The sequence below is a fragment of the Spermophilus citellus genome, assembly GCF_964194105.1.
Source record: "Spermophilus citellus genome assembly, chromosome: 13".
Lineage (NCBI taxonomy): Eukaryota > Metazoa > Chordata > Mammalia > Rodentia > Sciuridae > Spermophilus > Spermophilus citellus.
Window position 1 is genome coordinate 11,330,090 of NC_138193.1, and position 18,549 is coordinate 11,348,638.

The following is an 18,549-nucleotide window of genomic DNA, read 5'->3' on the forward strand; positions in this document are numbered from 1 at the left end:
ATGAAGCAAATTAAACTCTTCACTCATTGCTTGTGTGTGGGAAGCCAACCTTACACATGACTGAGTTACACTCCCCGACTGGTGCTAAGGCGCTCAGTGCAAAAATGTGGCACCCTTCTTGGGTGCGAGGGTCGGTGTCTCGTGCATGGGTGTGTCTTGCTACAGCCTATGGGTGAAGCTATGCTCACCTGTTCCTTTGTAATATAACCTCTTGCCCTGTTTACGATAAAATCTTCCATGGAAGTGCCTTGTGTGTATCCCCTTCTCTTACTGTGCCCTTGGCTGTGGCCTACCCAGGTGTCAGTCAACCTGCTGATAGTGGACATCATGAAGATACTCAGCCCCCTGAAACCTGACCCCTTGCCTCATTTGAATAGCTTCTCCTCAATAAAAGGGGTCAGCGCTCTCTCTCTCTCTCTCTCTCTCTCTCTCTTTCTGTGGACCCTTAAGGTCGGAGAAGCTGTCACAGCGACCCCAAAGAAAAAGATATTTGTGTCTCTTGTGTGGTTATTTCGTGCAGCCCAGTTAGCCCAGTTTAACTGGAGTGACTCCTGAGCCTTTTAGTCGTGAGAACAGAAACCCGGCACTTATGGGAGTGTAAACTGTTAAGAATACTTAGGGGGCTGGGGATGTGGCTCAAGCGGTAGCGCGCTCGCCTGGCATGCGTGCGGCCCGGGTTCGATCCTCAGCACCACATACAAACAAAGATGTTGTGTCTGCCAAATACTAAAAAATAAATATTAAAATTCTCTCTCTCTCTCTCCCTCTCTCTCACTCTCTCTTAAAAAAAAAAAAAAAAGAATACTTAGGGAAAAAAAATTAGGAGTTTCTTGTGAAGTTAGACATCTATTCTATGATCCAGCAATTTCATTCCTGGGTATTTACTGAAGAGAAATAAAAAGAATGTGTGTACAAAAAAAGACTTGTAACAAAAAGGTTCATAGCACTGTAATTGTTGTTGTTGACTTTATTGCACTGTTGGGGATAGAGCCCAGGGCCTCACACACCTTAGGCAATTGCTCTACCACTGAGACACACCCACAGCTCAGCTTTATTCTTTGTGTGTGTGTGTGTGTGTGTGTGTGTGTGTGTGTGTGGTGGGGCATGTAACAGGAATTGAACCCCTGGGTGCTTAACCACTGAGTCACATCCCTAGCCATTTTTATTTTTATTTTTTTAATTTTTGAGACTGTATCTCACTAAGTTTCCCAAGCTGGCCTTGAACTTACAATCCTCCTGCCTCAACCTCCCAAGTCACCAGGATTACAGGTGTGCACCACTTTGCCACGCCTTCCTTTACATTTTTGAACATATATAATAGATGATTTTAAATCCATGTCTGTCAATTCTAACATCTGGGACCTCTTCCCATTATTGATTTCTCTCTTGAGTATGGACTACATTTTCCTGCTCCTGCTCTCCTTCCTCCTCCTGTTTCCTTTTCCTCCTCCTCTCCTGTTCCTCATCCTCCTTCTTCACAGAGCTGGGGATTTAACTCAGGGCTTCATGTTTGCTAGGCAAGCACTCTACCACAACACTATACCCCCAGTTCCTTCCTATTTATTATAAGTTATATGTAACTAATTTGGGGTTGTAACTTAGACACTGTGAAAAATACTTTGTAAAGACTCTGGATTCTATTAAGTTTCTCTGAAAATTATTGATTTGTTTTAGCAGACGATTAATCTGGCTAAACTGAAACTTCAAACTCTGGGTCCTTTCTGATGGGCAGCAAGTGAATTTCCAGTTCTTAGCTGGGCCATTTGAAGTCCACCTGTGCATGTGTGATTCAGGACTTGGATAAAAAATTGGGGGTGAGTTAAACCCAGTCTTTGTGGAAGCTGGGGAGCCCCTCTGATTCATTCTTATCTTTGACTTCTCATCACTTTCTAGCTGCAATGGTTTCCTTGAAATCTACCCCCTGATAGTCTTCAAGCCAGGAAGACTTTGTATTTCTTTCTGAGTTTTAGTGGCTCCATATGACATGAGCTGAGGCCCATCGGTCGTCATATTAAGCACTGGAAAAATGGGTAAATCACTAAATGTCTTTCCTTTTTCCAAGAATTTAAATGTATCCAGAGCCTACCTGCATTTGTTGCCTCTCCAAGGTTTTGGGCTACTACTTTTCATATTTCATTCTGGATTTATATTTTTAACTGAAAGAGAGTACGTTATATCCTTTAGTCTCCCCAACCGTCCCATTTTTCAGATTCGTTCTTGAATAGTAGGAATATAGAATTTTGTCCTATTGAGCATTTGGCATTGGTGAATTGGGATTTACCAGAACAGCCCTGGCTTATGGAAACATGAAAGGGCCTTGGATGAGGAACCTTTGATTCCTGAGTGGCCACTTGGTCACCTTTGGTGTGGAGAATTAGCTATATTAATATCAGCTCTTAAAGGTACCAGTGGTATTTAGAGATGGCTCACTAGATGCATAAGGAAATGTAGACTAATAAGAAAAAGGTAAAATTGTCATCTGGTTATTTTTATCTCTGACAGCTAAAATGAAAAGACAGGGGTGACCTTGATGCTAGACCAAACTTAGATGTCAGTGGAATCTGAGCTGGGACCCCAAAGCTATCTCCCCAGGGCAGTCAGTGTGCAAGGACAACAGAAACTACCCCTAAGATCTCTGGTTACTGAGACAGTAATCTGTGTGGCTGAAGGACAAAGGACAAAACCAAGCGACTACTGAAACCAGGGGTGTAGTGGGAAGGAGTTGCTTCATGTTGTAGATCAGTACCATCAGCTTTTTGAGAGCCTTCATTGAAGCGGAGTGTGAGGGTGACTGATTTAGGGGCAGTATCCTTGATTCAAATGCTGCAGAGTAGAAGAGCATGTTCCAGTTGACGCAGGACCCATAGCTCACCATGGAGCAATTGAGAAACTAATGTGACTCCATTTTTGAGAAACCAGCCTCTACCTCAGAGCAAAGCCTGTCCAAGGAAGGGGGCGTGACCCTTGTCCTTGGAAAAACCCACAGAGCACTCCTAAGCACACACCCACCCTGCTGAGTTGTTTGTCTGTAAATAACAGGAGAGGTCTGTGACGCCAGGTGTCCCTGACTCAGTTAAGCTAGGTGAGGACCCATAGCAACCCCCGTAGCAACCTCCAATCAGCATGAGACAGGCAAAATACCTGGAATGCCAGATGACCCCCAAGTAGTTTATAGTGGTTGATAACATGTTGGGAAACCATGTAGTTTAGCACGTATAACCCTTGTGGCCTAAACCAATCAGTTCAAACGAATCCCCCTATTGTACTAACCAATCATCCCTACCCAACTTGTTCCCGCCATTAAATGTGCTAATCAATATTAAGAGTTGTTTGATTTTTCCCACGGTATGGAATGATTTGCTGTGTGATGTTGTGACACATAGAGTATCCCTCCAAAACCTATAAAATCTCACTGAACAAAGGACCAGGACTCACTCCCTGGGACCAATGAGTCGGGATTGGTTGTGAGCCCAGGCTCGAGCTTGCAATAAAGACTCTTGTGTGATTGCATCGGATTCGGCTGCTGGAGGTCTATTGGGGTCCCACGAATCTGGCATAACAGCAATCACAAGGGCTATGCATGATCCAGGGAGGGTATTCCAGGGGGAACAGCTAGCCTCGTGGACTAGATAAAAGTCACTGTAGGGTCTGTTTACCTTGAGAAGGGAACTGTCCCTCTCCTTCTCTAAATGACAAGTGGATCACCCTGGATGGAGCTGTTCATGTGGAACTGGTTTTTCAATCACCAGGATGTTCATCCCCTGAATATGCCTGTTACTCAGGTCAGGGAAGATTCTGTGGCTGACACTACCCCTTGAAACATGGATGGGCATGTAGCCTTGCTGCTGCAAACCCAAAGTACAGTTTGGAAAGCTTTATTGAATTTGCTATCTCAGCTTCCCTTTGGGGGTCTTATAATGCAGATAGATTAGGTGAATTGAGACGAGAATGGGGGAAAAAATGAGAGGAGAGTCAAAGAGCAGGTTTTAACAGGGTGGAAATTGTTAAGAAATAAGGAAGATAAAGCAAATATTGACAGGTGTGAAACAAAGGAAAATAAAAAAGGCACATCTCCAGATTTGCATCTGCAGTGTGGAAATTTTTAGATGATCATGAAAAAATGGAATGAGTAAAAACAGACATTGATGGGATTAAAAGAAAGGTTTTAATAAAGAAATACTAAAGGTTGTATGAGACTAAAGGACACCAGCTGATCCCTCAACAAAGTCTGCTTTTCATTCATCAGATTTCCCTTACTGTAACAAATACCTGAGATAAATCAACACAGAGATAAAAGATTTATTTTGGCTCACAGTTCTGGAGGCTTCCTTCTGTGGTCACTTGGCCCATTGCTTTTGGGCCTGTAGAGGGGCAGACCATAATGATGGAGCAAAGCTGCTCACCTCATAGCACCCAGAACAGACAGAGAGGAAGATGAAGAGGCTGGGTCCCAATATCCCTCTTGGGCATGCCCCCAATGACAAAGACTTCCTATGAGGCTCCATCTCTTAAAGGCTCCACCACCTCCCAAAACTGCCAAACAGGGACTAAGTCTTGAGCACATGAGCCCTCAGGGAACATTCCAGATCCAAACTGTAGCAGCTCTACTCACCCCAGCTTGGAGAAAACTTAAAAGGCAAAGTTGACAGTGAGAAACCTGACTAGCTCTCTGGGGCAGTAGTTAGGCAGGTTAATCAAGGTGTAGGTTGACAAAAGGACTAAAGTCCCTTGGCCCAGCCCCTCATGGGAATCCAAAGCCTTGTGTGCTGAAGTGGAAAAATGGTCAGGGGGTGCAGAGGAGAAGTCCCAGGACTCTTTAATATGGGAGCCCCAAGCACTGTGGAACCAAAACCCATCCATGAAACCCTGCCATGAGAGAGCACAAAGGAGTTGATGGGATTATGGAAGGCTTTGGGCAGAGGAGTTGTGTTTTACCTGCATATTTTAGGATAGACACTGTGTTTACCTGGCACACCCTTCTCCATCCAGTATTGTAAAACCTAAGCCTGCCAATAGAGTTGTAATGGGGGCTGCGGTTAGGAACACAGGAGGTGATGGGATTAAGTAAAAATGTGTGGGGAGAATTGGTGTATTTGAACAGTCTTTATGTGGAATGGTTGTGTCTCTTTTACCTGATGGTACCATGGGGATGGACATTGTATCTGACTAGAGGATATTTCTCCTCCCTAATGTTATAAAATGGAATGTATCCATACTGCACGGGACCTTAGACATCAACAATGAGAACATTACTGAGACATTTTCCCCTCGCTTCCCACATACAATGCAGCACAGACCAAATATCAAACTAACTTCCTTCTTTTTCTTCCCCTCTTTCTCCATCACTCTCTCTTTCTGTGGTACTGGGGATTTTTTTTTTTTTGGTGTGTGTGTGTGTGTGTGTGTGTGTGTGTTGGCCCATATTAGGCAAGTACTCTACCACTGAGCTACAACCCCAGCCCTTATTAAATTTTATTTTGAGACAGGGTCTCCCTAAATTGCCTAGGCTGACCTCAAACTTGCAATCCTTCTGCCTCAGTCTCCCGAGTATCTGGGGTTACAGGTATGTGTCACTGTGCCTGCACATATTTCTTATGGTGTCACAGGTCCCAGGGCATGTGAGACATGGAAGGCCAAGAGAAAGAAAGAATGAGAAGTTAATCATGAGTAAGTCCAGATAGGGAAATATTTAAAAAAATATATTTTTTTTGCATCTAAAACTACTTATAAAACAACATTTCTTTATCTTTCAGTATGACTTCAGTTTTTAGATGAAGTAATATTTTATATCATAGGACATAGACATGAAACGATCCCTTATCCCTGAAGGGGACAAAGGCAAAAAATATAAAGAAAATCAAGAATGACAATTTAATAAAACCACATTTGAGTCTGACATCTTTGACATTTTCCTCAGCAAATTCCTGAGAATCAGCTGATGTGCTAGAGATGGGTATATGGTAAAGACTAGGACAATTCTATCCCATCTAACTAATCATTCTATACACTGTGTAGAATACTGGCATGGAAATTATAAGGCAAATGAAGCTTGTGAATCATTTCCGTATTGTTTGTATCAAGCTATTAAGTCACACATGAAAACAAGCCATGTTGGAGGAATGGAGACTTCTTAGCCTTGGAGAGTGCCTAACCCTTGGGAAGCAGAGGCCGTCAGGTCCCTCTCATATCCCTGGACCTCTCAGAATTCTCAGTTGGTTTGCTTCTCTGTGACTACAGCCTCTTCTCCTTGGAAATACAATAAAAATTTCCTAGCAGATCACAGTAGCTAAGAATCCTTCCTCATCCCATCCTACGAGGTAGACCCTCAACAAATGACTCTCAGAAACCAATGTCTCTATACTCCGGCTCCTGTCCCTTGGATAGAGTATTTTTGAGGTGTGTGTTTTGTCCTATTCCCCAATAGTGGCTTTCCTGCAGGATCGGGCCCTGGAGCCCACCATGGTAGGTAACTCAATGATGCTTGTTTTATTGCTGGTCTTCCCTTCACTGGATCACTGAGCCTCTTCATACCAGTGATCCCTGCACCTCCAAAATAAACTACTGCACTGAAATCTTTGTTCAGTTTGCTTCTGGGGGAACCCAACTAAGACCTAAGACATCTCAAGTATGGAGTCTGTGCAACTCAGTCCTAAAGAGAATACCGGGGGAATAAGTTCATGGTATAAGTCAGTATATTATTTCTTTTTTTGGGGGGGGGTGGATACTGGGGTTTGAACTCAGAAGCACTTAATCACTGAGCCACATCCCCATCCCTTTTTATATTTAGAGACAGGTCTTCTATAAGTTGCTTAGGATCTTGCTAAGTTGCTTAGGCTGGCTTTGAACTTACAATCATCCTGCCTCAGCCTAGTGAGCCACTGGGATTAAAGGCATACACCATCATACCCGACAGTGTACTAATTCTTGTTTTTCAAATCACTTGGAAATTATCTTGTCTAAATGTATTTTATACTTGTAGTAGTGACATTGAAGGGGCTGGGGATTAGATGAAATGAATGTTTCTGGGTAAAGCCCAGAAGAAATCATTATTGAGCAAAAGAGACTTCTGAAGAACATTGTGAATTGTTCATATACAGGGATGAGAATCAAAATATTTAACAACTGATGTAGTCTGGGCTTCAACTAACCATCCTTAACCAAAGACAATTATGCTGCAGGATAAGAGGTCACTGGGCAGAGAACGGTTTAGTTGGCTTTCTCTGTGTGGCTCTCAGGTAGGACTCCTTCTCAGAAAGAGATTGGACAAGCAGTACTATCCATTGAACTTCTCCAGATGGAGCTACCAGTCCAGCAGGGGCCACCTGGATGGACTCTGTGAGCTTTATACTCCTATATATTATGGTGTCCTCTCCTGACACACAAGTAAACATCACCAAGGTGATTCAATTTCCTTCTAGAGAATTGTCTCCTCTCCATCATAGGTAGTCTGGGCAAGACCAAAGAGCAAAGCAGCCAAAGGACAGGTGCTCAACTGAAAGAATCCACATCCCATCCCCACACCACACACATGGGGCCTTGAATACAGAGCAGAGAGCTGAAAGGATGGTGCCGGGGGGCGGGTGTGTCTTTGGAGTACATCTGTGCAGTGAGGGTGCTGGTGGTTTCACCTGGTGGGATGCTACAAAGTATGCTTAACCAATTGCTCTCCAGGACCAGAGTTGCCTGGTTCCTCCCACCACCCCTTTCTCTGTTTTAGTTCTGGGAATCATCAGATAGCCTTCTAGTAATTTCCTTTTATTGCTTAAAATTTTTCAGAATTTTTTAAGCAATAAAAAATTGCTTTATGTTTGCATCCACGGGACCAAATTAATGCCAGTGTCAAATGCTTTTATCTTCAGCCTTCTTTTGTAGGCAACAGACCCCTTAGAAAGAGTTTGTGACAATGACTGAATATAGAAGAAGCCAGTCCATGGACCTTCAGCAAACAAGAGAAGGAAACACAGGAGTTGGTGTGGGCCTGAAGGATGTACACACTTCGCTTGAAGGTTAGCATCACCTCCATCAGCTCTCCACCACTTATGGAGCTAGAATTCTCTCCCCAGCTTCTCCATTGTCACATGGGTTACCTGGCTTATGAACTAGGAGCTTCTCATGAGCAAAGCCCTTGCAATTTGGGAAGATGTCAAGAAAAGGACAAAGGGTCAGGTCAGGCTCACTTAACTTCCTGTTAGTAATTCTGGTAGATGGAGTACAGGTGGGTATTGAAGTCATGGGCTAAAATGAAGTCTTGTTAGAATGTGTAGATGTCAATGCCATAATATTCACGTTGGCTACAAAGCAATTGTATGTATGTCTATGTACATTTCATGGGAGCTATATTGTGAACTGGGTAATTTTCTTTTGTCTTTACTTATTATTTGTGTGTGTGCATGTGGCACTGGGGTTGAATCCAGAGCCTTGTGTATATTAGGCAAGGGCTCTATCACTGAACTACATCTCCAACCCTCTCATTCTTCTTCTTTTAATCCTTACTTTCATTAAGAAATTCAGAAATAAATTTTCTTTCATAATTTCAACCATGTTGTGTCAGGGTGAAGTACAACACATTCGTATCAAACTTAAATAGGGAGCATTTGATACCCAAGCAACATGGTTCATTTATAGGGCTTTGCCTAGAAGCCATGTCTTCTATAGAATTTAGCTCGGACAAGAAGATCATTGACGAGGTCAGTGTCTATATCTGCAGGGGTGACAATGGTTTCGATTCCTGACTTAAAGGCAGAGAGACCACCTGAAATGAAAGAGAGAGGTTTAGACTCCATATTAACTGTAACAGAAATAAGATTCAAGCATTCCCAGGATATCCCAGCCCTCCAGGCAAATCTTCCAAAGCCTGTATTCCCAATGCTTGCTTCCCTTCCTCTCTTACTGAAAGGATATGCTACCCTGAGAATCACTAAGAAGATTCCATCTTCTCTCTCTCTCTCTCTCTCTCTCTCTCTCTCTCTCTCTCTCTGATTGTTGATTTTCTTCCTATGAGAGTCATATTTGAGTTTTATGTAGTCCTGAGCTGGCAGAAATAGATGCCTGCAAATCTTCTGTCTGAGATTGTAACAATCTCTCATTTATTCAATAATTCACTCATGTTCACCTACTCATTCATTCATTCAGCACGTTTGTTTGTTTGTTTGTTTGTTTGTTTTGGTACTGGGGATTGAACCCACAGGCACTTAATCACTGAGCCACATCCCCAGCCCTTTATATTTTTTATTTAGAGACAGGGCCTCAATAAGTTGCTTAGGGCCTTGATAAGTTGCTGAGGCTGTCCTTGAACTTGTGATCCTCCTGCCTCAGCCTCCCAAGTCATTCAGTACATGTTTTTGAGCACACTTGATGTGCCACACTGAGTGAAAGTTACCTGTATTCATTTCTTGTACAGGTTCATGAACTTGCATGTGCTATTTTACCCTAGAATTTTATCTTCAACAGTTACTTATGTATCTTAACATAATTGTGCTGTGCTCTGGTGTCAAGAGAAAAAAATCCTGATCCTGATTTCTTCTTTCAATGCCCTTGAAAGAGAAAATAGAAAATTGTTCTGAATTCAGACAAAGTGTAGAAAGAAAGAAGATTTACACATAACTCTGCATCTGCAGGAGGAAAACAGGAATTGGTGGACCAGGTGCGAAGAAAGAAGAAGGCAGTGAGCTAAGAAAACAATCTGTCTTTCTAGCTGAGATGTCTGGCTGTATTATGGTATCTCCAAAGTCACAGAAAATGCAGAAGAAATAGGTGAGTAGTGAAGTCCATCTGCAAGATGCTGTACTCAAGGTGGGCCTTTGTTGAGCCATGCCCGAGATGACTGGGTGGACTTATCAGGGTACTTGAAGCCTCAGAATGCTCAGAATCAGTTTATTCAAGCAATTTAGAAAATGATTAATAACTTCTTGCATCAGGAGAAAGCCAAGGAAAAGAAGGTAAAGGCATTCTTTTGTGTTAACTTTTGCATTAACTCTCAAGGCATCACTCAGTGGCTCAATATAAAACAAGAGATGCAGTAAGAACCTGGATATCCTGAAGAAGGATAAAGGAAACTGGTGAAGGTGGACCACTCATGGTTCAGAGAATGTGCTGCATCTCTTCCACAGCTCCTCCCAGCCCCCTGCTGACCCAGTGGGAATGCTCTTAGGGAGGTTCAGGGCCCATCTGGCATCTCATAGTCTCATCCACTGCTCATTTCAACAAAGCACGAAAAGTATTGCCTACCTTGCAGGTGTTGAGCAGCACTCCACTTGGGGAATTTTCTCTGGATGGCTTTAATTCTATCTGTTAGAATACCAGCGCCTTGCAAAAGGTGCTCTTTGCTGTCCCAGGAACCAACAGGGTGGTGGATTTGTTTATCGAGCTAGAAAATTCAGATAAGAATATCAGCATTTGGTCAAGGAAATACAACATTCTGCTGATCCTAATTTCTCTTCAGTGTGTTAAAATTCATAGATGCTGGCCTTGACATCTTTCCTTTTTTTAAATTCTTTTTTTTTTTTGAGAGGTAGAGAGAGGTAGAGAGAGAAAGGTAGAGAGAGAGAGAATTTTAATATTTGTTTTTTAGTTATCGGCGGGCACAACATCTTTGTTTGTATGTGGTGCTGAGGATCGAACCCGGGCTGCACGCATTCCAGGCGAGCACGCTACCGCTTGAGCCACATCCCCAGCCCCCTTGACATCTTTCCTGTGACATCTTTCCCCCCAAAGTCAATTCTACTGTACTGTCTTTCATAAGGAAAAGAGTCAGAAAAATAAAGATTTGGGAGAAGCAGACACGCACAGTGTTAGCTAGGCACTCTGATAAACAAAGAGAGGAGAAGGGGGACAAAAAGATGTTAAAACAACAACAACAAAAAAAAGATTGGCACCCAAAGTCTAGACATTTGTAGTTAAAAAAAAATCCATCTAATTCAAATAAAAATTTGTTTCTAACTGGGAAGTCTAGAAATCTGTGTTTCTACAAACAATTTAAAACAGAGCCTGAAAGGCCAGGCCCATGATATACACCTATGATTCCAGTGACTTGGGAGGCTGAGGCAGGAGAATTGCAAGTTTGAGGCCAGGCTCAGCAACTTAGTGAGGTCCTAAGCAACGTAGCAAGATTCTGTCTCAAAATAAAAACATAAAAAGGACTGGAAATGTAGCTTAGTGGTAGAGCACCTTGAGGTTAATTAACTACTGAATTAATTTTGCAGCCCTGGGGCTACAAATTAATTCCCAGGGCTGCAAAATTAATTCAGTACTTAATTCAATCATTCATTAAGAGCCAAAGGACTGAGGATATAGCTCAGTTGTAAAGAGCTTGACTAGCATGCATGAGACCCTGGTTTCAAACCCCAATATCATGAGGGAAAAATAAATACAATACAGCCTAAACTCAAATAGGCTGATAATTTGAATCCCCTTCCTCCAATTTACCTGGAGGAAAATGTTGGTTCAAGTAATTATATAGTGTTTTTATTTTCATGGATGAAATTTAAAAATTTAAGAATTCCAAGAAGACACCTGTAATAATGAGTGCCCTTTCACTATTGAAGTAGATTGTATATTATTTACTGCGGAATTGTAGTTATGACACATATAAAATACTACTGAATTAATTTTCTTATTCAAGAAAATATTGAATAACTGGTAATAACCCTTGGATGAAATACCAAAGATGTGTTACAGAAAGTCAGAGCAAGCATCGCTGAAGCACTTGTGGAGAAACACTGCAGAGCCTGGGGTCCCAGAAGCATGCAAAGGGATTTCAGTTGGGTTGAGCTTCTGCAAGGAAGGACCAAGTGGCTGGTGGAAAGTCTCTAGCTAAATACCTGCATCAGGCCAAATTTAAGTCCCCGGTGGTCCCAGCCTTTTTGAAGAACAGTGCCACCATGGCTTTCTCGGGAGATGATGGCTGCGATGACAGCAGGGTCAATGCAGTACCTCTGCCCCACTTCCTTGATCAGCGTCTGATAAGGCTTTATGGCCTTCAAGTCCATCTCAGCAAACATTTCAGAGCCACGGATCCCTAAACCAATAGAAAAGAAAGTGTTTGCTTCAGAAGCACACTGTTCCCAATGCATACTAATTTAGCCACAGCCCCTGTGCTGCCCACAGCTGGGAACAACCATTTCTATGATGTCCTTTTGACACCGGACGGCAGAAACCCTGACATATCCACAGCCCCTGACAGGGGCCACTTCTGCTGTTTCTCTTTCTCCTTTCAGCCATATGGGTGCCTTGAGAAGATGCCTGGTCTAGCAGTTGGCCAGTCTAGACTGAATCTTGTTCAGCTATCCCACCACCTAGTGTGTGCTAGGGGAAGTCCCTCCTCCCTACTGACCTCAGCACTGAGATCTATAAATTAAAGATGAGGGATTCCATGCCACCTTGTAGTTCCTTCCATCTCTGAACCTCTAATACTGGGATAACATCACAAGGGAGATTTGAAACAGGATTACAAAGGGAAGGAAGTACAAAGAGCAAGAGACTTGCTTCAAAATGCTCATTCTAAGCTGGGTGCAGTCATGGGCCCTAGTCCCAGCTACTTGCAAGGTTCAGGCAGGAGAATCTCCTGAGCCCAGGAATTCAAGGCCAGCCTGGACAATACAGCAAGACCTTTAAAAAAAGGAACCCCCCCCCCAAAAAAAAACCAAACAAACAAAACCAAAAAACCTTTATTCTTCATGTGCTTAAGTGAAGTAAGCCTAACAAGAAAATGAGGCCAGAAAAACTAATGTGTAATTTAAGGAGTAGTCTCAACATGTAGAAATACACACATCTGGACAAGATTGGAAAAGGTCGGGTGGTGGGGTAGAAAAGGTTTGTTAGGTTGGGCAGGAGTCTATTCTTATTTAACTTTAAATTTTTTGATATGATTGTTATAATGACGATGACACCTTTTAGAAATTAAGTTAACTTCCAGAAGGAATCTGGAAATGATGAAAGGGAGAAGGCCAAACACTTGCTTTGTCATTCACTTACCGCAGTTAATCAAATTGTCTATGTCACAGGGGGCCCCGGAAGCCTCCATGGTCATAATGTCCCCATAGCAGCCGTGGTACAGGCGAGGATGCAGGTGACTGTCCATGGAATGAGTGAACGGGTAGGAACCCCTGGAAGTGCCTGGGGGGAAAATGATAATGCATGAAAAACCTGTGAGAAGGTGTTGCTTGAGCTGCTATTAAAACACAAATTCCTGCTAAACCAAAGGCCATAGACTTAGTCCTCAAGTCCTGTTTATCATTTTCAACACATCAGTCAAAACAGAAGTGCCCTCTTCCCACTCTGCTCCAACCTTTTGACTCTGTTTTTAACTACAGTACTTTAGTTTTAAAACACCACACAAAGTATTATGAAAATTAAATTGTATGGGTCTCAAATATGTTTGTTGCAGCTTGACCAAATTAAAATAGCCACCAATTTTATTTTCCTGTGCTGGAGATCAAATCCAGGCTTCCCATGTGCTAAGCATGCTCTTTACCACTGAGCTACACCCCCAGGCAACTATGAGAGTTTCAAGCAGGAACTTTGGGGAATATTTTTAAACACTTTTGACAGTATTTATGAGGATGTAAACATTTCAATGAACAATTTGCCTTTGTTTACAAAAATAAGAAAGAAAGATACTATAACAAGTTAACATATTTTGTGTCTTACAGGTATGAAGATGAGGTTCTGAATCTATTTAAAAGAATTAGAAATAAAAATGTAACTTACCAAATAAACTAATTCTTATTTTTTTTACTCTGTTATTATGGCATGAATGGTTTCATTCAGGTCTATTTACTAAAAGAGATATTTTCTGAAATATTGAAACGTTCGTTCTCATAGTTCCAAAAATTGTTGCTTTGTAATTTAAGATTATAATTCTCTGCTATAAGAATCTACTTCATTAAAATATTTGATATAAGACACTATATTGGGGCTAGGAGCGTAGCTCAGTGGTAAAGCACTTGCCTAGCACGTGTGAGGTCCTGGATTTTATCTCCAGCACTTCAGGGAAAAAAAATATATGTTGTATCACTTAATGATACAAACAATTTTTGTTGTTGTTGGGTTGTTTTGCTTATAGTACTGGGGATAGAACCCAGGGGCACTTTATCACTGAGCTACATCCTCAATCATTTTTTAATTTTTATTTTGAGACAGGGTCTCACTAAATTGCCCATGCTGGCCTTGAACTTTCAATCCTCCTGCCTCAGCCTCCCAAGTTGTTAGGATTATCAACAGTGTTTTTTAATAGAGAGATGGATTTGACCCACATGCCACAGGTACAATTCTGATTAACATAACAGTATAAAGAAATTGTATACTTTTTTAGAATTAAGCATATAATGAGTAGAACTGTTATAATATTTATTTTATAAGGAAAACAGAGTAACTATAAAGATGAACTTTTTAAAAGCATGCAAAAGCAAAACTCAACCAAAACAAATAAAAATACAGGTACAGCTCACTGCCATCCATCATCAGGCAAACAAGGAAGTGGGAATAGACCAGAAAGTTAGATGACAAAATTCTCAAATAATCTTAGGATACTGAGGAAGTCTATCCAGATAATAAAAGTGGTAGGAACAGCAAAGCCACTACACTCTCTAAGAAGTGTGGATTTCCATGTGATCCACAGAGGAAGGATGTCAGATCGGCCCCTCCAAGGCCTCCGGTGCAGTGCCTGGTGCTCACAGTGCACATTGGAGACACAGCTGCTGCTTCATCCCCAGGCCCTGCATCTGGGGATTCATCCAGTTGTGGGAAAAAATTGCACCTGTACTGTACATTTAAAATTTTATCGTCATTATTTCCCAAATAACACAGAAATAGGACTGGAAAAGTAACTCAGTGGTAGAGCACTTAGGCCTTGAGTTCAATCCCCAGTACTGCCCAAACAAATAAATAAGTAAAATAAAAAATGTAAAAACACTCTGATACCATATAACTACTTCATAGTATTTGCATTTCATTAGATATAAGTCATTTAGAAATGGTTTAAAGTTCAAGGGAGAATGTTTATAGGTTCTATGCAAATACTATACTGTTTTATATTAGGGTCTTGAGGATCCTCAGATTTTGGTACTCCGTAGGAGTCCCAGAACCAGCTCCCCCAGATACAGAGGGACATATTTGAGCTAATGAATGACATATTCCCAAAACAGAGACCATATGTAAAATTTAGGTGTGCAGGTGGGAAGTGAGACTGTAGATGGAAAACATCTATCCAGAAGTTGACTCCTCTTTCCCCCTCTGCTACCACCATGGTCCAAACCAGCATCATTGCCCATCAGGATTTTTCCAACAGCATACTGACCTACCTCCCTGCTCTACTCTGGCTAACAGTTCTCCACCCAGGAGCCAGGTGATCCTGGGGACATGTATGGGATCTCTCAGTTGTCCCTCAGAGGAATGGCCAAGTCTTCATTGTGTCCTCCACACTCCACCTGATCTGACCCTCTACTCCTTTTCCAACTTCTCCTTCCCTTCCCTCACTCACATTCTTCTCTGTGCTTATCCTTCAACACACGAGGCAGGTTTCTGCCTGGAGCCCTTGCACTGAAGTTTCCTTTGGCCTAGAATGCTGTTCCTCCAGGTATCAACATGATTTGCTGCCTGACTATCTTTAGATCTCTGTTTAAATATCACATTATCAGCAGCAGATATAGAAATTTCATAGACAAAAATTGAAAACAGTCCTTAAACATAAAAAGATGGTTAATCAGTCTGGGGTTGTAGCTCAGTGGTAGAGCACTGAGTTTGAATCTTTGAGACACTGGGTTTGAATCTCAGCATCACATATGAATACATAAAGTCCATTGACAAAAAGTATTTTTTAAAAAGTTCCTCAATCACACTCAAACAAAGAGAGAGCCATATTAAAACATAACTAAGGTGGCATTTTAAGCTCTTTGATTGTCAAGAAACCAAAAGTTTGACAAGTTCTTTCTATGAGACTGTGAGGATATTGGGAATGTATTAGTCAGCTTTCTGACACTATAACAAAATGCTCCTTGTACCAGATTAACTGAGCCAGAATCTTTAAGTTTGAGGCCAAAGAATCTATAATTTAACCAGATTCCCATTTACCTTTTATGCATAAAGCTTGAGAACCACTGCATTAAGAGAATTGGAATATGACCATGAATGCTATACTATTTGTGCTGACATTTTAAAAAGGCCCTTTTAAAATTAGAATCACTTTTCAGTTGTATCCAGATAATATGGTAGTTCATAATTAATCCATTGGCTTTTTAACTTTGCTCCCACCTGGCAATTAGAAATGAATAAAAATGTAAAACTATGCTGCCCATTTTTGATCATCAGTAACTGGAAATTATTGTGTTGGGGTAGTCCTGCCTTTCCAAATTTATAATTAAACATTTTAGAAATGCTTTCTTCTTAATCATTAGTCTTTAAATAAAGTTAACTTGTTCATTGCTTACAATGGATCTTTATTTTTCTGAGGCTAAAGTTTTGATCTTTTCTCATTCAAGGACGCTTACCATCTCATCAGCCTACCTTCTAGCTTTCCCCCAAGAAACATCCCCTGTTTTGATCACACTGACCGCTTACTGTATGCCTAACAGTTTTTATGCATTTCTTCCTCTGCCCTTTACTGAACTCCCATCCAGAAGGCTCTTCCTTTAACATTAAACCACCAAGCCTCCTTCAACTGCCACGCCCTCTCTGGAACTTGCCTTTCAGATCTGAACTTCCTAGTTGGGTGAGGGACCTTCCTCCCAATTTCCTCTCAGATGGTGGATTTCTCTCTCTCTCTCTCTCTCTCTCTCTCTCTCTCTCTCTCTCTCTCTCCATTGCCTGGCATTGATAATTTTCCCTTTATATATCTTGCCTTCAAAAGCACTGTTTACAGCTAATAAGATTTCAAGCCTAGTAGGTGCACCATCAGGCAGGAAGTAAGTAGATTGATCAATACTTAAATTTTAAATTCCTACTGATACTTTCTTCACCTGCTTGGCAAGAAAAATACACTCCTAATTATGGAAACAAGCATCTGATTGATGGCCAAGGAGGCCAGGTGAGCTCACTCTACTATTACATGTAAGCATTGCTCTTTCTGGTTTATGACTATATTTGAGGTTTTCATGGACACCATGCAAACCAAGATAAATGTCAATCCATGACTTACCAATGAGGACTGTAAGTCCCAAAAACACAACAGAGGGTAGCATGGTGGTGACTCTTATCCTCCAGGACCTGTTCTGATTTGAAATAGAAAGTGATTAGTTTTAAAATGTAAAGATGTCTTAAAAGAAGTTGCTCTGATTTAAAAAAAAAAAAAAAAGAGCCTGGAGTCATTTCTAATTCAGTATCCATTTTCCATTTCCAAGATAGCATTCTGACAGCCTCAGTAGATGGTTCATTGGTTTATACTCTTTCCTAGTTCATTTGAATCCAGTTTCATATGGATACAAGCCTATACACATCTTCTACGTCACCCCTCACACACTTAAAAGAAAGTTGTTGTGCTGATTTTTCACAAATAGTCCCTTTTCTTGATTTCATTCAAACGGCAAGTTTTACAAGATAAGAGAAAGCCAGCTTTACCTGGTTTGCAACCTCCAAGAGAAAACCTCCCTCTCTTTGAGAAGGTCTTTGGTAGCAGCAACAAGTAGGTCAAGATTTTGTGGAGCAATGCTCTTTGTCCTATAACACAGGTTTAACAATTGGAGAATCCATTAGTCAGTAGTTCACTGTGCCTCTGGCTTCAGCTGAGCAGACCTCAGTGTGGCTCCACTGGGAAGGAAGCTTTTAAACACAGCATGAAGACTCACCTGCCTCTTCTTACCTTCTCTGTACCAAGGGTTGGTAGAGAAGCTTTATATGTGGTTTAAGACCCTCTCTTTAAATCATTGGCCTAATTAAGCCTGATCATAATAGTACTTTGGGTTTAGGTGGCCCCCTTTAATAAAAGAACTTCAAAGTACTTATTAACCACTATTAATTAATTAATCTAATGAAGCCCTAGACTGTAGTGGAGGCATCTATTTGGTGGATTGTTTCTGGATATCTAAAATTGTGCTAGATAAACGGCTTTTGAATTTGAGACTAAGAAGCAAATACTTAGCCTAAAAAAAGATAAATAAACAGGAAATACCAGCCACTCTCATTGCTTGATTGGTGGTTGGTTGAGTTCCCCATTCCAATATCATGATATCATCCCACCATGTCACATGATTGTGATAGGTGAACTTAGGTCCTGGCACCAAGTCCACCTCTATCCAACAGGTATGAGAATGTCACCTGCTCTGGAAGAGCAAGCAGTACCAAGCCACTGAATAGCAGTGTGGTGATTGTTGCCTAAACTTTCTAAGGAAGTGGGACAAAAAGATTTGGCCAGAGATGAAAATATTTTCAAGAATAGAGTATCTTTCTTTTTGTTTTCAGTACTGGGGATGAAACCCAGGCCTCACACAGGCTAGGCAAACATTCTACCACTGAGCTGTACCCCTAATCCAAGAATAGGATATCTTTCTTCATGCTTATGCCCCAAAGAAGAGATGAAGCTCATCAGGCAGCCCCAGGAACAGGAAATGGAAGGGGCAT

General features: G+C 41.5%; 1 protein-coding gene and 1 long non-coding RNA gene across 2 annotated transcripts in view; one reads left to right on the forward strand and one right to left on the reverse strand.

The window, feature by feature from the left end:
- Window positions 1–8,633: 8,633 nt before the first annotated feature.
- LYG2 (lysozyme g2) lies at window positions 8,634–17,174 on the reverse strand (the record flags this gene model as incomplete). The annotated part of the gene is made up of 5 exons (XM_081265008.1): window positions 8,634–8,752; window positions 10,228–10,366; window positions 11,820–12,016; window positions 12,973–13,113; window positions 17,132–17,174. 5 exons carry the CDS (start codon window positions 17,172–17,174, stop codon window positions 8,634–8,636), a joined length of 639 nt encoding a protein of 212 aa, XP_081121134.1.
- LOC308632714 overlaps window positions 9,632–18,549 on the forward strand; it is a 52,323-nt gene continuing 43,405 nt past the window's right edge. Inside the window, exon 1 of the long non-coding RNA XR_014018635.1 lies at window positions 9,632–9,753. This is a non-coding gene — a long non-coding RNA (uncharacterized lncRNA). The remainder of the gene's footprint in view (window positions 9,754–18,549) is intronic.